Source organism: Acinonyx jubatus, chromosome B1, assembly GCF_027475565.1.
Source record: "Acinonyx jubatus isolate Ajub_Pintada_27869175 chromosome B1, VMU_Ajub_asm_v1.0, whole genome shotgun sequence".
Lineage (NCBI taxonomy): Eukaryota > Metazoa > Chordata > Mammalia > Carnivora > Felidae > Acinonyx > Acinonyx jubatus.
In genome coordinates, this window is record NC_069382.1 from 183,651,644 (window position 1) to 183,676,788 (window position 25,145).

General features: G+C 39.7%; 1 protein-coding gene across 1 annotated transcript in view; it reads right to left on the reverse strand.

Annotated features, from left to right (window-relative positions):
* LOC106986839 (cytosolic beta-glucosidase) overlaps positions 1–21,120 on the reverse strand; it is a 229,931-nt gene extending 208,811 nt beyond the window's left edge. The window contains exon 1 of the mRNA XM_053217512.1: positions 21,084–21,120. Within this exon, the coding sequence (XP_053073487.1) occupies positions 21,084–21,105 (22 nt within the window). The 5' untranslated portion in view covers positions 21,106–21,120. The remainder of the gene's footprint in view (positions 1–21,083) is intronic.
* Positions 21,121–25,145: the final 4,025 nt, after the last annotated feature.

Sequence of the window (25,145 nt, forward strand, 5' to 3'; positions counted from 1 at the left end):
GAATTCTGGATATAGAGGTAGAAGATCAAGCTCACTCTGTCTCCCTCCCTCTGGCTCTCTCTCCTCCTCCTCCAACATGCTAAATAAACACTTGATATTGGGGCTCCTGGGTGGTTCAGTCAGCTGAGTGCCCAACTTCAGTTCAGGTCATGATTATCACTGTTTGTGGGTTTGAGCCCCACATCCAGTTCTGAGCTGACTGCAAGGAGCCCACTTCAGATTCTGTCTACCTCTCTCTCTGCCCCTCCCCTCCCTTGCTCGCTCTCTCTTTCTCTCTCTCTCCCCCTGCATCTCTCAAAAATAAATAAGTAAACTTCCAAAAAGTTAAATAAATACTCAATACTTACATTACTATGACCATGCATGGTTCAAAGCTGAGCCGTGAAATAATAGACCATGCTTACGTGCAACCTTTTATTTTCTCTGGGGTTAATCAACTGCCTGGTTTTTATATTGAATTTTCTGTATACCTATCACTAATTCATCCCCAAACACTCTGACAGAATGATAAATCTCTGATGTTCAAACACTTCTATTTTCCTGCCCATTCTGCACGGTTGTCGTTCAGGCCACCACAGAGCTACGTAATCTGCAACCCCATCACCTCTTCTCTGTGCTTTCTTCCTCTTTGTCTTTTCTCCGTGAATAACTTTCTGACAAAGGAGGCATGAGAAGTAACTTTTTGGAAACTCTGTAGTTCTGGAATTATCTTTATTCTAATGTCACGCTTGATATGTAGTTTGACCACTATGGGATTCTATGATGGAAGTAATTTTCACTCAAACTTTTGCAAGCATGGGTTCCTGGCCTTCTAGCTTCTGGTGTGGCTATTGAGAAGTCTGATGACAACCCAAGTCCTAATCTTTTATATATAACCTGTTTTGTAACCCAACCCCCCTTCCCTGCCTCCCAGGCTTCTATTTCTGAAATCTCACAGTCATGCGCCTCGATGTGGGACTTTTCCTCCACTGTCCCAAGCAGGCCGCATATGTATCACAGTAACTCAGAACGTGGACAAGAGGGGAAACTGAGGGGTGCATGAGAAGGCTCTGTACTATCTTTGCAACTTAGCTGTACATCTAAAATTGATCCTGAAACTTATATAACACTGTATGTTAAGTAACTAAAAATAAAATTAAAACTTAAAGAAATAAAAAATTCTTTTTAAAGGCAAAATAAAAAGTTCATTTTTTTTAACTGCCTGTGGAGAGAGGAGTTAGGCAAAATCAAAGTGAGGCTAGTTACTTATTCAGTTCCCCTACATCAGCTTTTAAATCATCCTACACTGTGTAATGAGAGGAACACAAGATTGGAACGGGGTATAACTCATTTCAAATCCCACCCTGTCCAGTTATCCTAACCCTAAGAAGAAAGAAGAGGTTAAATATAGAAAGAAATGAGAGAAGACATTTAAAGTATTTAAAGGTACATGTTTGGTGAAATAAACACAAAAAATACAGGGCATACTATTAAAATTAGGCCCTATAGTCATTCAGTTCTGAAGCAATCATCATAAACTGAATGAAAAAAAATTGAAATATTTTCATTATGAAACACTAGATGGCAGTATTGCAATTATTTTAGGTTTACACATTGCCCTTCGAAGTGTTACTAAAATTTAGTTATCCCACCAAAGACCACCTTCCCTGCAGCCCCTAGCTAATTGCTACTGTTCTTCTAATGATTTTTCTCCAGAAAGAACAATCTACCTTCTTAGCACTCCACAGCCTCTGAGGTTACTTGACCACAAATGGCAGAATATAATTTCTCTCACCTCTGATCTGATTCTCTACTATGGCATTCTCAAGCAATTTGGCATCAGGACCTCGTACACTCTTAAAAATAATTGAGGCCATTAAAGAACTTTTTAAAATGTGGATTATACTTATCAATATTTACCATTTTAGAAATTAAAACTGAGACTTAAAATTACCGATGATTTCATTTAACATATAGCAATAAAAAGCAGGGAACAGAAATAACATATTTTATGAAAAGTAATCATATGATCCAAAACAAAAACATTTAGTGGGAAGAGTGTTTTACATTTTTGCAAATTCCTTTATACGTGGTTTAGGAGAAAACAGCTGGGTGCCCATAGCTGCTTCTTACTCTATTTGTTGCCTGTGTAAAACTCCACTGCACACTCAAACAGCTGAGAATAAGAAAGGAAAATCATGTCTTCATATTTATGAGAATAGTTTTGACCTTGTGTATCTCCAAAAAAAAGTCTCAGAGACTCCAAGGGATCCGTAGACCACACTTTAAGGACCTGAGCTTTCCTGGTAGTCTCTTCCTTCCTCTCTTCCAGTACCTTCCTTTGCTATCCACAATCCTTCTGTATTCTTCTGCCCTTACAGAAAATTCACACTACTAACAGTCCCTGCACTGAAGTCCTAATGGATATACGACATATAAATATGCAGCCACAATACTGAGTAAAAATTATCTTATTTGGGGCTCCTGGGTGACTCAGTCGGTTGAGCACCCGACTTCAGCTCTGGTCATGATCTCACAGCTCGTGGGTCCAAGCCCCACGTCAGGCTCTGTGCCGACAGCTCAGAGCCTGAAGCCTGCTTCAGATTCTGTGTCTCCCTCTTTCTCTTCCCCTTTCCTGCTCACGCTCTGTCTCTTTCTCTCAAAAATAAATAAATGCTGGGGGAAAAAAAGAATTACCTTATTTGTTTACTTTCTTTATACAAAAAGAATTCTGACTTTATGGCCCTATCTAACAAAACTGGCTATAATTTGTCATTATGTAGGTCCCCTCCACTTCATTTTAGGGCCATTCAAGAAAATTTAGATCTTGTGAAGACCAAATTTTAAAGATGCTTAGTGTCCTCATTCTCCCATCTCCTAGTTTGGGCCCATCTTGCCCAATACCAAGATGTCCACTTTCCAAGCCTGCCATGGGTCCTTCAAGCCCACTTACTCTCTGCTCGTGAGGCACAGAAATCCCTCTCAACGGGTATAAATCTGAGACCTTAGGTTCAATTCCCATCTCAAAACCACACAGTAATTCCTTTGAGATCCTGCCACCTTCCCAGGGTACGGGCTCAGAATAGCACTCCAGACCCTGCTATTCATGAGAGTCACCAACCTGTGTCCACCTTCCAACTGGAGGGAAATAAGGTACTTGCATTATGGTTACTTGCACAATGGCTATCAGAATGTATGCTCTCACTAGACGTCCTAGGAATCCCAACATACTATATATCCAGTGACCTCTAGGTAAAAATACGTCTTGCAGAAACTCTTCTCTTTGTTAACTGCAAAACAAGCCATTCTTCAAGGATTCAGCTCAGTAGCTATGACTTTCACTCTCCCAACTTACAATGCTGAGAGTCAAAAGCCCTGGCTTTCAAAATGTTCCTGTGTACCTGTGTCAGGAGAAAAGCAAGGTTCTAAATAAGCATTTTTCAGTCTGCAACAAAGACTCCTCTGCATTAGCCAAAACCTTGTCCAGCTGGGCACACAATCAAACCACATTTGTCAGCTCCCTTATAGTTAGACGAGGTCACAGGACTGTCTTGACCAGTGGAATGTGGGCAGAAATAGTGTGCACCACTTCTGGGCCAGGTTGCTGAGATCTGCCCACATCATCACCTGTGTTTCATGCATAATACCATCATTCTCCTTTCGTCTACTGACTGGATACACAGGCTACAGGCTCCACTGAAATCTCTGAGGCCCTAGGCAATCCTGAGATGGAAGGAGCCTGGTTCCCTATATCACCGCATGGAGCAAGGCAAATGCTCACTCCATAAGCAACCCACTTTGGTTGAATGAGAAATAAATGTTTACTTTGCTAAGCCACTGAGATTGGGGAGTTGCCAATAAACACGCTTTCTGAACAATGACTATGATTTTTAAAAAAGAAGCCTAAGAAAAAAGTTTAATTACTTCAAAGTATTTTCCCCCCTAGCAGGGAGACTCTTTGGTCGTATCACATCACTGGAGAAAAAAGACAGTGACAGGGAAAGAGAAGGGGGTGGGGCTAGTATGAGGTAAACCAAAGGGCAAATCTACCCCAGGTTGTTTGTGCATTGGATTATTCATCTTGACTTTATGCACTTGTCAGGAAAGATCTAGTCAAAACTTGACGTTGAAGAGGCACATTTTACAAAAGTGCTTCCCAAACAGAGCCCTTGATTCCTGAGAGCCATCAAGCTATTTTTAATATTTCAATAATTATAATTGCAATTGTACATTCACTTCCTTTCAGGTCTCCTAAGCTTTCTAAAACTCCAATTTTATTACTTTAGGCTGGAATTATATGAACTCATTGTGGTAATACCAGTTTTTTTCATGCATGAAAATACAAAAATGAATTCTTTATAACAATGCTCTCAGTTTCTTAGTAGATAGAATCTGTTAAAACATGAAGTCCAGAAAGTAAATCCATTATAAATGGAATCTTTGATTGTGAAATTCCTGACAACCATGATGTGTGCACTCACGTGTGTGGGAGACAAGGGGTAGGGGCATTTATTAATCCAGACCACCTAGGATTCAATCAACTCTCAAGCTTCTGTTGGTAACAGAATCTGATTTTCCTTTGGCTCTCTGCCTTTCCCCTGTGCAGACCACATAATTCCAGAAAAGCTGACACCGCACCACACCCAATAATCCACCAGCTCTGGGGATTAATTTTAGGCCATCTTCACACCTCTCATTTGGTTAAGGGATTGGATTAAAGGTGGGCTTGAAACCCAATCAAACAATAAGATGTGAGAAAATGTACTTTTAGGGGTTCTGAGTAAGAAGTTTTTTCACTCGGGGAGCCTGAGTGGCTCAGTCGCTTGAGCGTCTGACTTCCCCCCAGGTCACGATCTCACAGTTCGGGAGTTCGAGCCCCGCGTCGGGCTCTATGCTGTCAGCTCGGAGTCTGGAGCCTGCTTTGGATTCTGTGTCTCCCTCTCTCTCTGCCCCTCCCCTGCTCTGTTGGGCTCTGTCTCTCTCTCCAAAATAAATAAACATTAAAAAAATTTTTTTTAAGTTTTTTCACTCTTCTATAGAAGTTACCTAAACAGACATCCTCTTCCTGCTACACACGAATATGGAAGTTTTTGGCAGCCATTTCATAAACATAAAGAGGACTACCTTTGGGATACGGAAGAAAGACGGAAGGAACTCTAATTGCCTTTATGGTTTAGACCTACTTGGAGTGGGTTTCCTATTAGTTGCAACCAAAAGATTCATATACAGTATATATATGTTGTGTGTCTATATCTGTATCTGTCTCTGCATATACATACATATATATGTACATGTGCATATGTGTGCAATATGTATGTGCATGTGTTCATATTTAGCCATGCATATGGTCTGATGTAGATATAGACGTATATAAGTGAGTATGGACTTAGATATATGAAAGTGAATGTGTGTACATATACATAATTCATATGTGTGTCTATACATCATAAATCCCCTCCAAATAAAGAAATTTACTGGATATTTTTTCTAGCTGTCTTGAATGCTGGCTCATGTCACCAGGCAGGCAATGAAGATATATGTGAGATAATTAATGGCACACTGAAGTGGGATTCAATTACATTATTTGCATTTATTTATTGAAGGCCATACGCCCCATAAGATTTAGCATGGGTGCAATATAAAACAACAGCAGTGCATCAATCAACATTTCAAAAAGTCATACTGTTATATAATTAAAGATTACTGTTGAGTAATTTCCAAAACAAACAAAAAGATGCTCTGTCCTTTAAGGTGTTGACAGGCTGGTACTAACAAAGGCATACAAGTAATCACAAAAACCTCTCAATACCACTCAAAGTTCAACTGTTGAGCTTAGCAGCTCTAAGAATAAAAGGCAGTCCGAAGAGACAGAGAGAACTCATAATACTTTTGGGAGCCTTCCAGCAAATACCCACAGCTATAGTATCAGATTCTAGTAATAAGGCATTTTAGGACATTATCCATAGTGCAGTGACTCTGTCCACCTCATTAACAATTCAGATTCACCAGAACTATTATTCCACATACTCAAGATTTAGCTACTCAGATCATCCTCCTAAAAAAACTTCCACCAATGTAATTTAACCTCCATTTGTATATCTATGGACTATCTCGAGAAGTGCTAAACTGAGCTGGAATTAGGGTTACAAGTGAGGTGCCTAGGAGAAAAATTTAAGGAGGTACACTCTCAGTCCTGGTCTTCATGTTAAATACCAGAAACAGAGTCCTCAGGCTCAAAGGCCTTGCTACAGACCAGGAACTGGTTTTCCTTCTGAACTGTTCATGGCCATGCACAGGTGTGCCATGTGCCTCAGGACTACAGCTAATCCACCTAAGTCCCATGAGCATTTGCACATTTGAAAGTATCTTTGATTGTTAATCTTGCTTCAGGGATTGGGTTTGGAACTTCAAAAGCATTTTCTTCCCATAGTGAATAAAGCAAAGCATTGGAGGCCCACAATCTGAAAAGGAAGTGTAAAAGACTAGAATGAAGCCAAACACGATGTAAAACCAGAGTGAAAAGGAACAATTTCAGTGATCATAAAATTAATTTAGGGGTGCCTGGGTGGCAGAGTCAGTTGAATGTCTGACATTGACTCAGGTCATGATCTCATGGTTCCTGGGCTCGAGCCCCACTTGGGGCTCTGTGCTGACAGCTTGGAGCCTGGAGCCTGCTTTGGATTCTGTGCCTTCCTTTCTCTCTGTCCCTCCCCAACTCCTGTTCTGTCTCTCTCTCAAAAATAAATAAACATTAAAAAAATTAATTTAGATGAATTGTATGGAAAGAGCAAGCAATGACATACAGCATGTGATGGCCTAGGAGAACCTGCCCAGACCTGTGTCTCTTGGGTCCTTAGTCAAAGAGCACCAGATGGTCTAGACAACATTCTGAACCTTTCGCTTGTCCTCTTCCTACTTTCTACCACATGCAGCCCACCTCCAAATACCGTTGACTCCAATTCCTTGACCTGTCTTATATATGTCCATTCACCTTCATCTCTGTGACCTCTTAATGCAAAGTCCACAGAAATCCTCTCAAGACCACAAAGTTCCAAAGGTGCTAACTCCCAACTTCCAGTTGTGTTCCCACCCAAGAGCCTCTAGAGCAGCCTGAGCCATCTTTCTAAAACACAAATTGTTCAGATTGTCACTTGCCCCTGAAGTTCAAACTTCTTGACCTGCATAAAGCCTGCAATGATCTGGTTCCTGCCTCCCTTCCATTGACATCCACACCAGTGTTCCTCTCAAAAGCTCTTTTTTCAGATTTTCAAATCTACCAGGCTCCATCTCTTCTTCAACACAATTATTTTTTTTTAATTTTTTTTTTAACGTTTATTTATTTTTGAGACAGAGAGAGACAGAGCATGAACGGGGGAGGGTCAGAGAGAGAGCGAGACACAGAATCTGAAACAGGCTCCGGGCTCTGAGCAGTCAGCACAGAGCCCGACACGGGGCTCGAACTCATGGACAGTGAGATCGTGACCTGAGCCGAAGTCGGATGCTTAACCAACTGAGCCACCCAGGCGCCCCCTTCAACACAATTATTAACAAACACTGCTTCTTCTGCCTGGAATATTTTTCTCCCTTTATTGTGGCTAACTCTCACCACTCTTCCATTAGCCAGCTGAAGGTTTCCTTTTAATGTTTATTTATTTTTGACAGAGAGAGACAGAGCATGAGCAGGGGAGGGGCAGAGAGAGAGGCAGCCACAGAACCCGAAGCAGGCTGCAGGCTCTGAGCTGTCAGCACAGAGCTCCGATGTGGGCTCAAACTCACAGACCACGAGATCATGACCTGAGCCAAAGTCGCACGCTCAACTTACTGAACCACCTAGGCGCCCCTGAAGGTTTCCTTTTTAAGGACATATTCTCCAGAAAGAGTTAGGTGTCCCACTGCCCCAAGCTCCCATTGGACCTTGTGCACCCCTTATCATAACACTCATGCCATTTTATTTTAAAATGTGTTTAGTGGTCTGACTTCCCTATCGGTTTATAACTCTTCTAAAGTAGAGATTACCTTACTCAGGCGAGCTAAAAATGAAAGACTCATTTGGTATATGGTTTCCCCGAATTCATCAATTTAATCACCAAATGGGTAATGATCATTTGTTATGAGCCAGGCACCATACTAAACCCTAGGAAAAAGTGGTGAACCGATCCAACCAAGTCAATCCCTGAACATACTGTTAGGGAATTTACTAATTAAAGGTCCTCAACTTTGTTTAATAGCATCCCATTTTTATCACAAGTTACTCAGGGAGGAATCAAAGAATAAGAGTTACCAATAATTTTCCTAAGCATATTATGGCCACTCCTCCTCCCAACAAATTTACGGATTCAGAGTAGAAAAAGGAGACAGGTAGGGAAGAGGGAAGTGTACCAAAAACTACAGGATGCTATTGTACATTTGATGTCATCAACAGAGAAAGCAAACCCTCTGGGACCATGGCCTGAAGTGGATTTAGGATTTAGGCTCAATGAACAGATGATAAGGATTCTTCTCCAGAGCACTCCACCAGAAAAGCTATCTGTGATGCTTCTGGGTGTTAGGGAGGCTGGTTTAAAAATCCACCTGCCCAATTTGGTGTGCTGATGGTATGGGGCATCTCTCTGCCTCTGCACCAAGCAGGGAGCACCCCTCACTGTCCTTCATAGGCAGCTCTGTCCTGTACTCAAATTCCCTTTATTTGGGAATCCCTGCTTTGAACAATGGTGCATGATACAACACCAGACCTCAACTTCTGCTTTGGTTCATAACATTTAGAGCTAAAAAATGGTCTGCTCATTTTCAATAATTATATAAGATTATTACATTCTCATTTCATGTGTGAGTTCTATGTGGTTGTATTCTAATGATTTTTTGCATTATAATCTTTACATGTAACAATCAAAATGTATAAAGCATGAGCAATACATTGATATTATTCCTGAAATAAAGGGGAGGTCATTAAAATATGCCAAAAGAGTTAAGGTCAGCATGAAGAAGCTTGTGACAAATGAGAATTTTTCCTGAAAACCTCTTTTTAGAACATTCACTTCATGTGCTTAGAGTTCCATTGAAGAGACAGGTATTAATACACACAAGCAAAAAAAAAAAAAAAAAACCCACAAAAATCTAATTACAAATGTGATTAAAAACAAAAGTTTTAGCTTCTGATAATGGCAGAGTAGCTTGTATCAGAATTACCAATTCCAACTGTAAACTCTAAATATAACACCAAAGACAACTGAAGATAAAGTAAATGTGGATAGCTACAGGGGAAGAGACAAAACATAAAAGAAGGGAAGTGAAGCAGAGTGTGATCCATTTTTAAAGGTTTTTACCCTGAAGACACCCCTCATGGAATTCAAGCAGGAAACCTCTGTCCTCTGGCTTGAAGGCAAACAGGGAAAGAAGTCTGAAGGAGGAGAGGGGGCTGGAAACTGAGGGGTAAAATCCCAAAACAGAGGAAGCTAAAATTTAGTAAAATTGCCATGTTCTCATTATATTTATGGGTTACCTTTTACTTACAACAAATGATTCTAGTTTTCTATATGCCACCATGATATAAATATATTTATAAGCCCATTTTTAGGCTAAAAAAAAAAAAAAAGGTTGAGTCAATGTAAAGTAAGTAGTAATGAAGGTATGACAAAGCCAATTGCACAAATTTTAAAAGTATACCCAAATGTTTGAAACTGGGGCCAAATGGCCAAATGTCTTAGGCCATTATTTTCACCCACTTTAAATCCACACACAACCACTCATTTCCCCTCTGTCTTATGTACATTTTAACAGTAAGGAAGATGTTGATTAGCTTTGCCTTTGCCACTTTTTATTGGGAAGAAAATTTGAATATGCAGTATTTTTAAACCTCAGATGACACTTTTTTTCTAGAATAATGAATGACTGGACAAGGTCTATGGGCTTGGATGTCACATGACAGGCCCCATGAAAGGGATAACTTTGCTGTTTCTTACTTATGTAAAACTTGGATGCGTTTTTTATTATTTATTTATTTTTATTTTTTAAGTAATCTCTGTACCCATCGTGGGGCTCAAACCCACAATCTCAAGATTAAGAGTTGCATGCTCCACCAACTGAGCCATCCAGGCACCCCTTTGGATGCATTTCTTGACCTCTCTGAACCACAGTTTTCCCTGCCAAGGAGGGATCATCATTCTTAGCTCATGGGCTTGTTGTGCAGATCCAATGAGATGATACATGTGAAGCTCTGTGAAAAGTGCCAGGCCCACCACTGATAAGCTTCATCAAACAGTCATGGGTAAGACATGCTATTTGTTCAAAGTAGCAGTCTCAGAGGGCCATAAGGACAGCGGTGAGGTTGGGCAGGGATTCTTTTTCACAGCAGAGAACATCTAAAAGAAGCCAATTCCCTAAGTCAGTTTAATTTGGCAGTGGAAGGGAGACAGGTGGAAGGCAGAGGACGTGTGAAAGCAGACAATTATGGGGTGTATGGGAGCAATATTTCTCCAAGGCTCACACTTGTGAATGGCTTCTCTCCTTAGACACAGCTCCTCTGACATGGATTCTCCCACTTTTACAATTGCTGTACCTGCTCTTGTCTAGACAAATCCAGCAAAGGAATGGAGCCAGAACAGAAGTCACATGTGTGCATGGAAAAATGTACCCTGCTAATTCTTTCCAATGTCCAGTGTGATGCATTAGGTGCCCTCTCTTTTGCTGGACTTGTGGCCTTTTGCCATTTGTTATTGCAATCGAATGTAGTCCAATAAACACTGTGAAAATAAATCTCTCAGCTATCCAAAAAAAAAAAAAAAATACAGTCTTCCATATTCTCACACTCACATCTTTCCTTTCCTTTTTTTTTTTTTTTAAGTAAGCTCTATGCCCAACGTGGAATTTAAACTCATGACCCTGAGATCAAGAGTTGCATGCTCTACTGACTGAGCCAGCCAGGCACCTCTTGCACTCACAACACTTCTGAGGCCAGCCATGTGGGTTTTTTCCCACACCGACCAACTCCAACACCAACAGGGGTCCTACAATTCAGTAGGACAATTCCACCTAGAGTTTGCATCAGATCCCATAAGTTATGTGCTCAGTCCCAGGGAGTGCCACCACCTCAGAGGCCAGTTGCAAGTCCCAGTTTGTCACCTATACTTCTGACAAACCAGCTAGAAGTTGAGGTTCCCACACTCCTTCTAACAATTCAGAAGTCAGGGAAACACTCACTCATGTTTATCAGTTTGCTATATAATAAAGGATGTGATAAAGCACACAGAGGCACAGCCAGATGAAGAGATACACAGGGAAAGGTCTAATAGAATCCCTGGTGCGGGACCTGTTGTCCCCATGAAGTTGGGGTGCTACATGTCCCAGCTTGAATGTGTTCACCAACCTAGAAGCTCTTTGAGCCTCCCATAATTAGGATTTTTATGGAGGCTTCATCATGGAAGTATGATCAATTATTAACCCCACTTCTAGCCCCTCTACCCTCTCTGGACATTGGGGGTGAGGTCGAAAGTTCCAAGCCTCTTCATGGCTTGGCGTTTCTTGTGACTAGCCCCATCCAGAAGCCCACCAAGAGTCCCCTCATTAAAGCAAAAGATGTTCCTGTAATCTAGTAAGTTACAAGGATTTTAGGAGCTCTGAGTCAGGAAGAGGGGCCAAAGACCAATATAGATATGTCTTATAACTTCACATCAGTGCAATCTTATAAAAATACTGAATCCTTGGGGTCACTCATTTCCATATTCTAAGCAATATTTGCTGCACTTGCTATAATTAAATTTCAGTCTAATAAGACAGTTTAAGAAGTTCTTTTTTTTTTTTTTTTTAGAAGTTCCTTATGTAGTTTTCTCCTGGGGTTGGCCTTATATCCTTTAAAGAGGCAATCAGAACTGTAAAAATGAGAGAACAAATAGGGAATATTGAGGATGAGATTTGGCCCCTTCTATTTTAGTGCATTTGGATATTACTTTTGTTAGGACAAAATGCCAGCGTGTGTCAACACATCCATTTCTGGATCACTTTCCCCAGCTTTTGTTTTATTTCTGCCTCTGTTATTCAGAAGCCTGGAGGCGTCAGCTAAAAATAAGGACTTTATTTGATGGCATAATGGCTAATACATGAAGCAAACACTTAGTTTGGGTTGGGCTTTTTCCCAAACCAATCGACCCCTAAATCAATAACTTAAAAAAAAAAATTGGATTGTCAATGATTGAATGGCAAACATTGTTAAATTCCTTCCCAAAAGCCTTTATTTCCCTACAATGTTAATTTATTTCATTTTGCCTCTGGTCTATTGAGCTATATCTATGTTAATTATTTTTTTCTCATTCTCTCTTGTGCTGTTCTTTTCTCTTCCTCTCATATATATGGATAGAAGCTTCCAAAAACTCTAGTGACTGGAATTTTTTGGCAGTAGAAAGCAGGACACTCACCAAAGTCCTTTTTCCTTCATGGCAATCACTCATATACATCCTTACTAAGAATAAAAAGCTTCACCCACTTAAAAGAACTGTGATTCTATACTTTATGGAGTTTTTTTGGTGCCTTAACCAGAGCTGTCACTTTTGCCAGGCTAAGGGAAAAAAACATTTTTATTTGCAACATTCTTCATAAATATGCTCTGTTTGGCTTTTATAGTTAAAAATGCATCATTTCATCCAAGTGTAAATATTTTCTTGGGATGAGAAATCCAATAAAACCACAGGTCCCTGGCCTTTGTGGTTGGTATAAAAAAGCTCTGCTTTTAGAGCTTTCAGTCTCCAAATGTGACAGCCGCAATTTTACTTTAAAGGTTATACTTTGCATTTTTTTTAAAGTGTTTGCAAGATTTATTCATATGTGGTTAAATGTTTCCACATCTCTGAAGTCACCTGCTAGGTTCAGCCCCACTTTACATATGGGAAATCATTTATGGGAAGGGAACAATATTTCCTTTATATCTAGCCACAAGCTGGATCAGCCTCACCTTCACAATTAACTGAGCTTCCAAAATCATTATCCTGGTGTGCACTGTGATTCTTTTCTTGCTTCAGAAACAGAACAAAATTGCCTTATTCCAAGACCTTACTTTAGCTTTTGAATATCAACAATGCTTTCACTCTTCTGAAATGTTTAGCTGAGCCTGAGGAAGGGTGGTGTAGTACAAAGAATCTGTACATGTTGCAAGGTTCCTTAGCTTCTCCAGGCCTATTTCCATATGTGCACGTCTGGATTTCCTCCCTCCCATGCTTCTCTGGCTTCTTCTTGATGTACAAAAAGACACATCTGCATATGTCTTAGTGGTGAGGTTATGGTATGTTCTACAATAAGTATACATTATATATTAGAAAAGCAAAAGCATTTTTCTTAAAATGAGACCACATGAGGAGTAGACAAATTCTACTGACCATCAACAGACCCTGATTCTAACCACCAACAGTCTTCAAAGCCAGCTGTGTGAACATTCCACTCCACCCCCTCTAGAAAAGAGGGAAAACAGAACTACACAGGCCTACTGTTCTCTCTGGAGCACTTGCAACAACTGTTTTGAATGGCAGCCTAGGCACATTGAGTAATAATGTCACAACTGACTGCCAGTCATCTGGGGCTAAATAAAGCTAACATTCCAGCAGCTCTTACCCTTTCACTACTTGGTCTTTTTTTGTCCACTTTAGAACATCTTATTTTTTTAGGAAGCAGATTTGCTTGTAGTATAGCTGTTCTTTGTGCTACATGGTAGAGCAGTGAACTACACAGAGCTCCCTTCCAAACCTCTCTCCTCTTTTTCCACAGTGGTCAAATGGAAGTAAGACCTTCATTCAGAATCGTAAAACCTAGAACTGAAAAGGCCCTATTCATGGAGCTTGGAGAGGAATCCTTGGTTAGGGTCATAGAGTCTTTTGAGCTACAAATAATATTAAAGGTCATTTGGTAAAGCACCAGCATTTATAAATGAAGAAGAGGGCCAGAGCATTGCCTGGAAAAGCATTGTGATAAGTCAGCAAAGCCAGAACTCAAGTCCAGGCTTTTCCATTCCAAGTCTTGTCTCTTTCCAGCATTTTCATCCCCTTGGAAGACTCAGTCAATTCTTCTTATAGAAGGCAGAACACATTTCTACCGCAGAGTACATGTACTAGAGGAGCCTTTCCCAAAATTGCTTTGATTTTTCTTAGCTTTTTATAAGCACTTATATCTTCACTTGGTAGTTCCACTTTTCAACAGGCATATATCTAACAATAACCAAAAGATCATGAAAATTCCACTTGAGGCCAATGTGTCTTCACTCTATGTTTTTTGGTTTTTTTTTTTGGTTTGATTGTTTTTTTAATAATCCCCTCTACTCTTTCCTTCTCTCTCTTCTATGTATAAAAGTAAAAACTGCAAAGGGAGAGACAAACCTAGAATTACGTGTTGACATATACACCTGGTACTAGGTTTCACACAGTAGAATAAAAGAAAGTCATGACATTGTGGGACACCCAAATGAATTGGTAGCACATTGACTAGAAAACGTTGAATCGGGTCTCCAAACCAGGAAGGTTATTTCAAGTAATCACCATATCTTGCACAAATATCTCTTGCTAGGTCAACATACTACCAGAATTCTGGCACTCCATTTTGTTGGATCAACACTATGCTTTAAAGGGGAAAAAAAAAAGGCCACCAAAATGCTTTTTAAAAAACTTTCCTGCAATTTAAATCATTCTATAAAAAGTGTCAAAGAACTTACTTGAGTTAAATTATGTAGATAAGAATAATACTTTTTGAAGCAAGGTAACTTGCTTTTGACAGGAAGGAAAAAGGTCATGCTTCCCTAAATCAGAACAATCAGTTCTAACACTTGAGCTTTCTACCTCAGTCTAGATTTCACATTCCAGAGCACAGCCTGATTCTAGAAACCCATACTACAAGGTCCAGTTTGGGTAAGAGAATGCAGTAGGTTTTCCAAGGCAAGGATTGACGATTTATCTCTCTTCTCCTGTCTCTCTTCACAGACACCTAACATAAATGAGAATAGTTCATAAACTACAGATGTTTGAGGGAAGAGAGAAACGTCAAAAAAGCATACACATAATGTTATTCTTTCAATGACTGTTGGCAGTATGTGTGGGACTGTGTTCACAACGCTCAGACCGACAACAACTTTAACCATTTCACTTTGTGTTAAAGCTCTTCCATTTTTCATGATGAAACTAGGTATTTGGAGGGAGTGGTGTTGAAAGAGAGAGGGTTGAAAGGAATCAACAACTGTAGCCCAGGCATTATCCTATCCACTTTGCCAAGCTGACTTAATTCCTCTCCACAACAATCTTGAAGGCTAAGAAGTCTTACTCTCTTTTTAAAGGCTTAGAAATGGATGGTTATCAAGATTTAGAAACTTGCTCAATTCAAAGCTGGGGAAGAGCAGCATGGGGATTTATTTGACAATAAAACTATTGGCTTTAACCTAAATCTCCAATGTGTGATTTTAGCTCTTCACTCCTGGGCAAGAGGACAAATGAGGAGGACACACCCATTCTTTCTGTGAAACTGAATTCCTAAAATATCACCATTTTCCACTTAGGCAAAATCTAGACTCTTCCAGACAAATGATGGCTAGAAAGGAAGAGGCTTAGCCCCTGAGGTGGAATTGTGTACTCATGTTTATAAATGAAAGAAAAGCCATGTGGAGTGTGGGAATTGTTCTGATTTACAGTTCAGGAGTCACTAGAGACAAAAGCCCCAGAAGGCCATCCTCCCTTTTTTTATGGGGCACCAGCTGTTGCAAAGATCATCTTTGTTTGGAGCTCTCACTTCTGACTTCCTGGGCCATTAACACCTTCCTTTAAAAAGCCCTACCTCCCAGAGACCGCTTCCCTTGTGGAACAGAGGCTTGCAGTCTCTCTTCTCAGGTAGATTTTAAGCTTCTTGAGTACAAACTGGCCTGTGGTAACTATTTTGATATCTACAAAGGATCTCAACTTGCATTCTGGTGGTTTTCTTGAATAAAGCTGGCGAGCAGAGGGGAAAGGATTAGAGGGAAAGGGGTAAGGTTTGGCTAATGTAAAACAAACAGGGAAAACCACAAACAAACAAATAAACAAACAAAAACTGCTGCTTTCCCCAGCTTTCCAAGCTCTGACACATTTTTTCAAATCCATTTCCATAAACCATCTTGGCCACTTGCCTCACTTTATCTTTTTAAAATCATAAATTAGACAGACCGTCATTTAGGCATGGCTCAAATATATTCCATCAGCAAAATGTAATTTTCTGTTGGTGGGCAAGACCAGACCGTAAGACCTCATGATTTGTGATCTGTTCATGGTGTACATAAGTCACTCTAGGAAAACGGCTCAACAAGCTGGATCCGATGCCTCTGGCAAGTATCGCATCAGTGGGTTGATGTACCTATTGATGTAATGATGTAAGGAGAAAGCAAAGAGAGGGAGAATACTTGTTCTTATTTATGATCAGAAAGTTTCCTGGAGATTATTTCTGTTTGCCTTATTTTATAAATGAGGAATTTAAGACACTGGCTGACAGCTGCTAAAACCAATGCAAGTCGGTCTCATAACTCATTGCCTTCCACTTGCTATCACCATGTACACCCACCTCTAGGTCAACTATAGATGTTCATAAAAGGATCAGCATGCTACAGAGATCACTTTAACAGCTACTGGGAAACCTGTAAATCCAAATTGCTACTTTCAAATAAGTTGCATACAGATTTATATTGTGATTGCTTTTACAAATCATTATTACAGATATCTGGTCAAGCTCAGAAGTAATTCTGCTGTCTTGATAAGGCTGCTTATTCTGCATCTACATTAACCAAACTCTAAAACAGCTCTTGCTCCTGGGAAAATAGCGACGTGTGGTAGTTACACGGTTGCATGTTCATGCCATAGTCCATGAGTTCAGATCCAGGCTCTGTCACTTACAGCTGCAAGAACTTGAAGCAAACTAGTCCTCGATTTCCTTATTTGTGAAATGTAACAGTACCCACTTTGGATAATTGTTACTATTAATTTATTTTATTCACAGGGAACATTTAGAACTGTGCCCGATATATATAATCATTAACGTGAGCTTTACATTCATGCCGAAACAGACATCTGTTTCATTGTGGGAAGAAGAACAAGATGGGCTAAAGAAGAAAACAAAGTAATGTAAAATTCCAGGGCCCACCGTGAGGATACTCAGGAAATATTGAGCCTGAAGTCAGAAGATCTCAATGTACTCTGTAAGGACAGGGCATACTTGGGGAAGTCTCCTTAAATCTCTGTTTCTCAAGGTACCTCATCTGCCTGCCTTGAATTGGTTGAAGGATCAAATGAACCCTTAGCTGAAACCTGTTGTAAAGTGAAAAACATGATACAAAAGTCAATTTGGTTATTTGTCTTGGTGTTGATTTTTACTAAAATTAATCTGACAGGAGTTTTTATTGAAGTCTTAGAAATTAATTCTGTATCAATCTGCAACTTTTTAAACACAGTTTTGATCATGTCTTTCCATCAGTGGTTCCTACAAGTAAAATAAAATTCCTTCACCTGGAAGTCAAGGCTTTCCCAGATTTGGCAAAGCATCTTTTTCCAATCTTACTTCCCTGAGTCTTGTCAAAGTGAATGATTATTCATGATTCCTGTCCACAGACTGAATATGTATTTATTCCTTCTCTAATGCTATTCCTGCCATTTGGAATGCTTTTCCCTCTCCATCTTCATCTGTCCAATTTTCATTCGTCCTTCAAGATTCAAGTGTCATTCCTATGAGATCTTATCTAATTTCCCTAGAGTCAACATTATATTTTCTTCCTTCTCTGAACTATGCCAGTGCTTTATTTATAATGTCGTGGGAAATCAGGGCTCATCTGACATGCCATTGCACGTCAACAGCCATAGCAAATGACTTGCGCTTCCCGGACCCACTCTGCTCTTCTCTCCCGGGAGTGCTTACTCCTGCTGGCTCTATAATCTGTCATGCTGGCTCTATAATCTGAGATGCCCTCCCTCATCTTGTTCACTTAGTAGACTTCCAGTCTTGCAAATCATAGTCCAAGTGTTACCTTGAGTTAAGTAATGGCAGAGTTAAATAAATGCTTCCCAACATCTAATAGCACCTAACAGACTCTGAGCACATCAAGAATCAGTAGAAGGTGTAGTTTTTGACACTTGACAACCCTGTGTTTGAATTCTAGCTCAGTCACTTATCATTATCATTCTGATCATTTTTATTAACTTAGTTCCACCTACTCTAAACTCCAGTTCCTTCACAATAAATAGAAAGAGTTTGAGAGACAGAGAGAATATTAAGGAGAAACTACTATAACAGCTTACAAAGTCTTGAGACTCTGCAGCATTGTGAACAAAACACTTTCATATTTAAAGAATAAATATAAGAAATATTTTCACATAACTCTCTGTTGGCTTCTATCATAATATATCACAATTGCATGGGTATTGACGTTCCCTTTGTTCCATGCACCACTGAAAAGCAACCACCATGGAACATGAGAATCCCAAAGCCTGACAAACACCTGGGTTTGACTATCAGCTCTGTTGCTTGAAAGTGGTGGGGCATTAAGCAAGACCTTTCAGCTCTATGCCTCAATTTCACTGCCTGTAATATGCAGGTAATATTAGCTATGTGGGAGGGTTGTTGTAAGGATCCAGTATGTATAAACAGGAAGTTCAGAAGAAAATACAAGACACAGGAACTTGTCAACATATGAAAATTATTTATTTGTAACACCAGTAGCTAAATACAGAGCATAACAGATGCTAAAATAAATGTGTTTTGAAGAATCGTGTAAACTTTTATAAAGTATTAAATAGATAGTAGTAATTATTATGACTATTGACTTGATGAGATTATTTCAGCTCTGAGATCCCATTCCCAGCTGTGTCGGGCAGAAAACTTAATTTCATCATCTACCTGAGTCTCTGTGAATTGGGCTCCAGGATACATATAAAAGACATTCCATATTTTTTTTCTTTTTAAACATGCTGGGGGCACTTGGGTAGCTCAGTTAGTTAAATGTCCAACTCTTGATTTCAGCTCAGGTCATGATCTCATGGTTGTGAGATCAAGCCCCACATCAGGTTCTGCACTGACAGTGTGGAGACTACTTTGGAATTCTCTCTCTCCCCCTCTCTCTCTGCCCCTCCCCTGCTTGTGTGCACTCTCTGTCTCAAAATAAATAAATAAATAAACTTCAAAAAAAATAAAAATAAATAAAATAGGCTAGAAAATACACCTGAACCGATTATCAAAACCAATTGCCTTATCTTTAGGCAAAGAGTTAATTTCTCACATTATCTATTGGCAGATTCTCTACAGGTCAAAACAAAGAACGCTGCATCTTAAATTCTTCTGGAGATTTTTTTCCCCTAGGTTTTTTGGACTAACCTGGATTTGTTTGCACTAAGGTTATTCTCTAAGGTTAGTCCTAGTAGCTAAGGGGCTCAGAATCTTGTTGGATTCTATGGAGAGAGGACAAAACAAGAGACATGTTCCCTTCCTCCCAAGAGCACATGGTATTCTGAGCTAATATATTTAAATTAAATAAGGAATCAAGAGAAGCTGCTGATTAGAATCAGAACCCATTGGTTCTTGGTTTAAGGCTGAAAACTTGCCATATTCTTACTCTAGGCCTTTGTTTTTCACTATGAACAGAATCTTCTGATTCTGATTCCAGTATTCTACACACTGCAATATCACATCTACAATTTCAACACCAAGTTTTACAAGAAAGACATCTCCTGATTGCTTCTTGCTTACCACATGGGTGTCCGTTTCTGATATGTTTCAGATTTTTTGCAGATTCTAATGTCTTTGGCGTTGTCTTGGACACCTGTCCATTCACTCACTTCAAACAGGGCAACATTGAAGGGGACCGTGAGTTTTAGTGTGAACAATAGAGAAACGAAGCACCACATTATAATTTTGACTCTCGTTGGAAGAGCTTTTGGGACAGTTAGCTTAGTTTTGAATTGTTGAACTCTAAGAGTTACCAATTTCATAGAATTTATGCTAATATGTGCCTTGTATCATGTTAACTTTATGTTTAGCTATTTAAATGATTTGTATCTTTATCTTATCTCCTCTAAAAACAGCCAATATTTTTAAGTGCTTAATATGTGTCAGACCCTCTTCGGTGTCATTGAGTCCCTACACAACAATCATGTAGGAAAGGTATTATTAACTCCATCTCACAGCTGAGAAAACATAGTAAGGATTTAAAATTTGCCCAAGGACCTATAGCCAAAACAGAAAAGCAAGATTGGAACTCAGTTCTTCTGATTTCAAATCCTGAATCTTTAATTACTATGTCTTAGCAGCTCCCCAACCAGATTGAGTATTTCTCTACAACAGAAACAATATCTTGCTCTGATATCTGCATCTCTTCCTAAAGCCTAGCATAGGACCTCTTGCCTAGTAGCTTCTTAATATATATTTGGGATGAAGAAGAAAAAGAAGGAAGGAGTAAGAGGAGATAGATTCTAAGAATGGTATAGCCACTGTACAAATGTTTCTCATTCTTGAAGGAATCCCCTTTGCTTTTCTCAAAAGCCTTGGGCTCCAGCCAACAGTGCCCACTTGCTGCATGGGGGATGAAAATGAGAGGTGGGCGGGTAATGCGTTTCTAATTTTCTGCATGGATGCCTTAGTTACTATTAAGATATTGTCAAAGGGAAGTAATTTCAAAGAAGAGAAGCTAGCCTGATTAAGAAGTTCGATTAAGATTGACTTTTGAGAATATTAAAAGCTCAGAGGAAAAAGAAAAGATTAAGATTAGGAGCCTTTAAAGGAACCCTCAGATATTGGAATACCAGAGGACAGCTGCTCACTGGTGTAACACAGAGCCTTAATATTGACACCTTTTACGTTAGCAATCACAACACAAGCATGCATTGTCATTCCACTCAATGCCACGCACAGCCATGTTAGCTGTGATTCTAATAAGCTTGGGGTCTCCGCTCAGAGCCTCCCTGCTTACCTTTTCTCTTGCTGGACCACTCAGGACTTAGACCTTAATCATAGCACATGGAGCTTAACTTAGTTCCCCTCCTTAGATGTTGTGAATTAATTTTTTCTCTCCTTAGAGATCTGCTGAGACAAAAATAATCACCCCAACTACCTCTCATTTAAACAAAAGATACACTTACTTTTAACCAAGCATATTACCATATGTCAAGCTCCTAATTCGTGGAACCTTTGGCAAACTGTCCAATTCCTCTAAACATCCTCCCCTTCCAACCAGTGCTATCCAGGAGTGGATGTTCTGGCATTCGGCATCAGGAATGAAGTCAAGAAAGGATGTCAACAACTCATCTCCTGGAGAGATCTCAGAAGGAGAACCTGTAGGAAGGAATCCTTTAGGGACAGCTGACATATAGATCCATACTCTCTAACCTCTGCAAAGCCTACCTATTTCTCTGTCTGGATTTTATATATTTGGCAGCATTTGGAAGCTGCTATTCAAATGGACTCTAGCCACCCACTCTATGGTCAGTCCAAGTGTAATCCAAGTGCTCTAACACTAGCAAGTAAGGAGAAAGCTGTCAGGCTGGTTATTCACAGAACCAGAGCTGGGAGGAATGCCTAGGAAACTTTATTTCAATTAAAGCATTGGGCATCCCTGGGAGGGACAGGAGCTAGGAAACTGGAATCACCAGGAAACTTCAAGGTCCTTTTCATTTTTTTCTTCCTCATTTTACTTCAGGGAAAGAAACAAAGTCCTGAGTTTCAAAGTCCCACACTTTTACAGAAAAAGGGAAAATGGCATTGTCACCCTAGGAGTTTATAGTGACAAATGGAAAGCTTTTTTGTTACTGTACACATGTGTGTGTTCACTTGGTGCAGCAGAGCAATAATGTCTTCCTCAATTTACTCAGAGAAATGTGAACCCGAGAGTGACAACAGTTTGCAACCCGCCACATACTGTCCCCATTCATGTAATCACCTTCTGCTTTTAGAAACCCCAAAGAGGGGGCACCTTGGTGGCTCAGTCAATTAAGCATCCGACTTCAGCTCAGGTCATGATCTCAGGGTTGGTGGGTTCGAACCCTGCGTTGGGGTCCGTGCTGACAGCTCAGAGCCTGGAGCTTGCTTCTGATTCTGTGTGTGTCTCTCTCTCTGCCCTTCCACGCACCCCCCCCCCCAAAAATAAATAAACATTAAGAAAAAAGAAACCCTAAAGAGTGCATATGTTTGGCAAGTGAGGATATGCACCAGAAATACATAATATGCCTTAGAATTAGACAGTAGAATCTTCAAATGTTACATCTACTGTTCTGAACACAGTAACCCCCCCAATAATTCTAAGTTAACAGTTTTTGTTTCCTCTGGATGCATGTATGTGTGGTGTGATGTGGTGTGTGTGTTTTAGTCAACTTTAGATAACTTTTACTTTTTCATTTCTTTTTTTAAAGATTTTATTTTTAAGTAATCTCTACACCCAGCATGGGGCTCAAACCCACAATCCCAAGATCAAGAGCCACGTGCTCCACTGACTGAGCCAGACAGGCACCCCCACCTGTCTCTCATTTCTAAGAAAATGAAGAATTATTGTATATATGTTAGAAAGAACAGAGAAGCAAAAAGACAACAAAAGAAAAACCCCACTCACAGAGGTAGTTAAGATTTAACATCTTGGAGTACATCTTGTCAGTGTGTTACATTTTGTTCTTTTAAGTATAAGAAGCCCATTTCATTACATCTTTCTTCACAGTGTTCTTCACTAAAACATGAAATGACTGTTTTCTTAGCCCATTTTTAATATATCCAGAGTAGATCTGAAGGAGCAAAAAGATGGGACAAGTGGTCCACACATATTTGCATGTGCACAGAGAGCCAAAGAGAACATTCTGGTTTAAAATGGCTTAAAAAGGAGACTTAAAACTAAATATGGTGACTTGAATACTTGTTTCCTTCGCACTCAATTCATGCTTCTGGTAAATATTCTATTAATCGGGGTGCCTGGGTGCCTCAGCCGGTTAAGCGTCCGACTTCAGTTCAGGTCATGATCTTGCGGTTTGTGAGTTCGAGCCCCACAATGGGCTCTGTGCTAATAGCTCAGAGCCTGGAGCCTGCTCTGGATTCTGGGTCTTCTCCTCTCTCTGCCCCTCCCATGCTCATGCTCTGTCTCTCTCGGTCTCTCAATAATAAATAAACGTTAAAAAATTTAATATTCTATAAAAATTAAAATGTAGGGATAAAGTCACAAGGCCAAAGAGAATGGGAAAAGGGCAAGAAATTTTGAGAAATTAGAAACCAAATGGTTGAGTAGTAACAGACTCAGCAGAACAGAGAAAAACATGAAAGCGCAGAAGCAAGCTGAATTGGTCCTTGGACTTCCAAAATCTAAAAATGAGGTGGTAAATGGGGCTAAAAACAGGAGAGTTTATTGAAAATCTGTCTAATAAGCAGCAGGAACCAACAGTATGATAGTCTCCAGCTCCCTACCTGCCCCATCACAAAAAGCCCCCTTTGCCAATTTCCGTGGTATAAATACCCCCACCATGACTAGGAACATAACGATACTGAACACAGAATTGGGATAAGATAAGCACACTCAACTGTAGAGAACTGGTTCAAGCTCGCTCCATCACACCTCTGGTCTGACCCTATTAAGAGGTAGAAGAATGATCCTTCTCCTTCTGCAGCTAAGGAATGCCTACCTATTCTCTGAAGACATCCAGAGAGAGACATAGGACTCAGGGACCCAAGGCTCAATTAAAGAAAAGGTGCATCACTGAAAAAGGAAGCTACATGGAAATGCATTCATGGTACAGTCCCTTTCTCTTCTTGGTTTCCAGAACTTCCCACAGGCTGGAGCTTGGAGAATCCCTTTCTAGGGAAACAGAAAAAGAAGAAGGAAGATCCATAGATAAGGCTTTTGAAGGGTTCTTCAGTGAAACAGCCTAGCCACATCACACCAAAGTGAAACCCGTAACTGAGATGCCCCACCCTCCTCCAGAGCTTCCAGTCAGCTTTTCGGTGCATCACTTTCCAAACAGATAGAAAACCATACTGGTGTTGGTAGTATTAGTATTGCTATTCTGAAACAGCATACTGTGTATAAAGTGGAACAACATGCATGCATGATTGCGGGATATTCTGCCATCCTCTGTCTTTGAGAATCAGAATTCTTGATGTAAGAGAAAGATTAAATGTAACAAAGAAGGAGTTAAACCCTCACAATGATGGTCAATTGATTTTTGGCAAAGATTCCAAGGCAAATCAACAGAAAAAGGAAAGTGCCAAGAAAATTGGATATTCATATGCCAAGAATATAAACTTCGATTCACACTTCACCCCACATATAAAAGGTAACTCAAAAAAGAAGACAGACCTCAATGTCAGAGCTAAAAGTATACAACTTCTAGAACAAAACACCTAAGGTAATCTTTGTGACTCTGAATTAAACAAGCATCACTTAGATAATGACACCAAAAACAAAATCTGTAAAATAAAAATTTGATAAATTGGATATTTTTAATAAATTTTATCAAAATTACAATCACTCTTCAAAGCATACAGTTAAATAATAAAAAGCTAACACAAGTTGGGATAAAATATTTGTAAGCCATATCTGATACAGTTTGTATCCAGGATATAAAAGGAATTCTTGAACTCAATAAAAAGTCAATCCGATTTTTAAAATGGACCAAAAATGTGACTAGAAAGTTAAATATACCCATGTTTGATAAGCCCATAAAAGATGTTCAACATCAGTAATCATCAGGGAAAAGGCAAGCTGAAACCACGATGAGATACTACTATGCAGCAACTAGAAATAGCTAAATTCAAAAACTGCATCAACTATTAGCTAGGATATAGAAAAACTGGATCTCCTATATCTTGCTGGTGGGAGAACAGTCTGGAAACTTTGGGAACCAATGTGGCAGTTTCTTAAAAAGTTACATACAAACTTACTATACAAACCAGCAATCACATCCTTAGATATTTACTTATGAAATGAAGAGAAATGAAAACTTCTGTCCACTCAAAGATGAGAATGACCACAGTAGCATTATTCATACTTGCCCCAAACTGGAAACAATCCAAATATCCATCAACTGGTAAATAAACAAAATGTGGTAATATCCATACAATGGAATGCTAGTCAGCAATAAAAAGAAATGGATTCATTTTACATACTACGAGATGAATGAGCCTCAAATCAAGGCTAAGAGCCTCCAATCAAGGCACACCCAGAACCTACC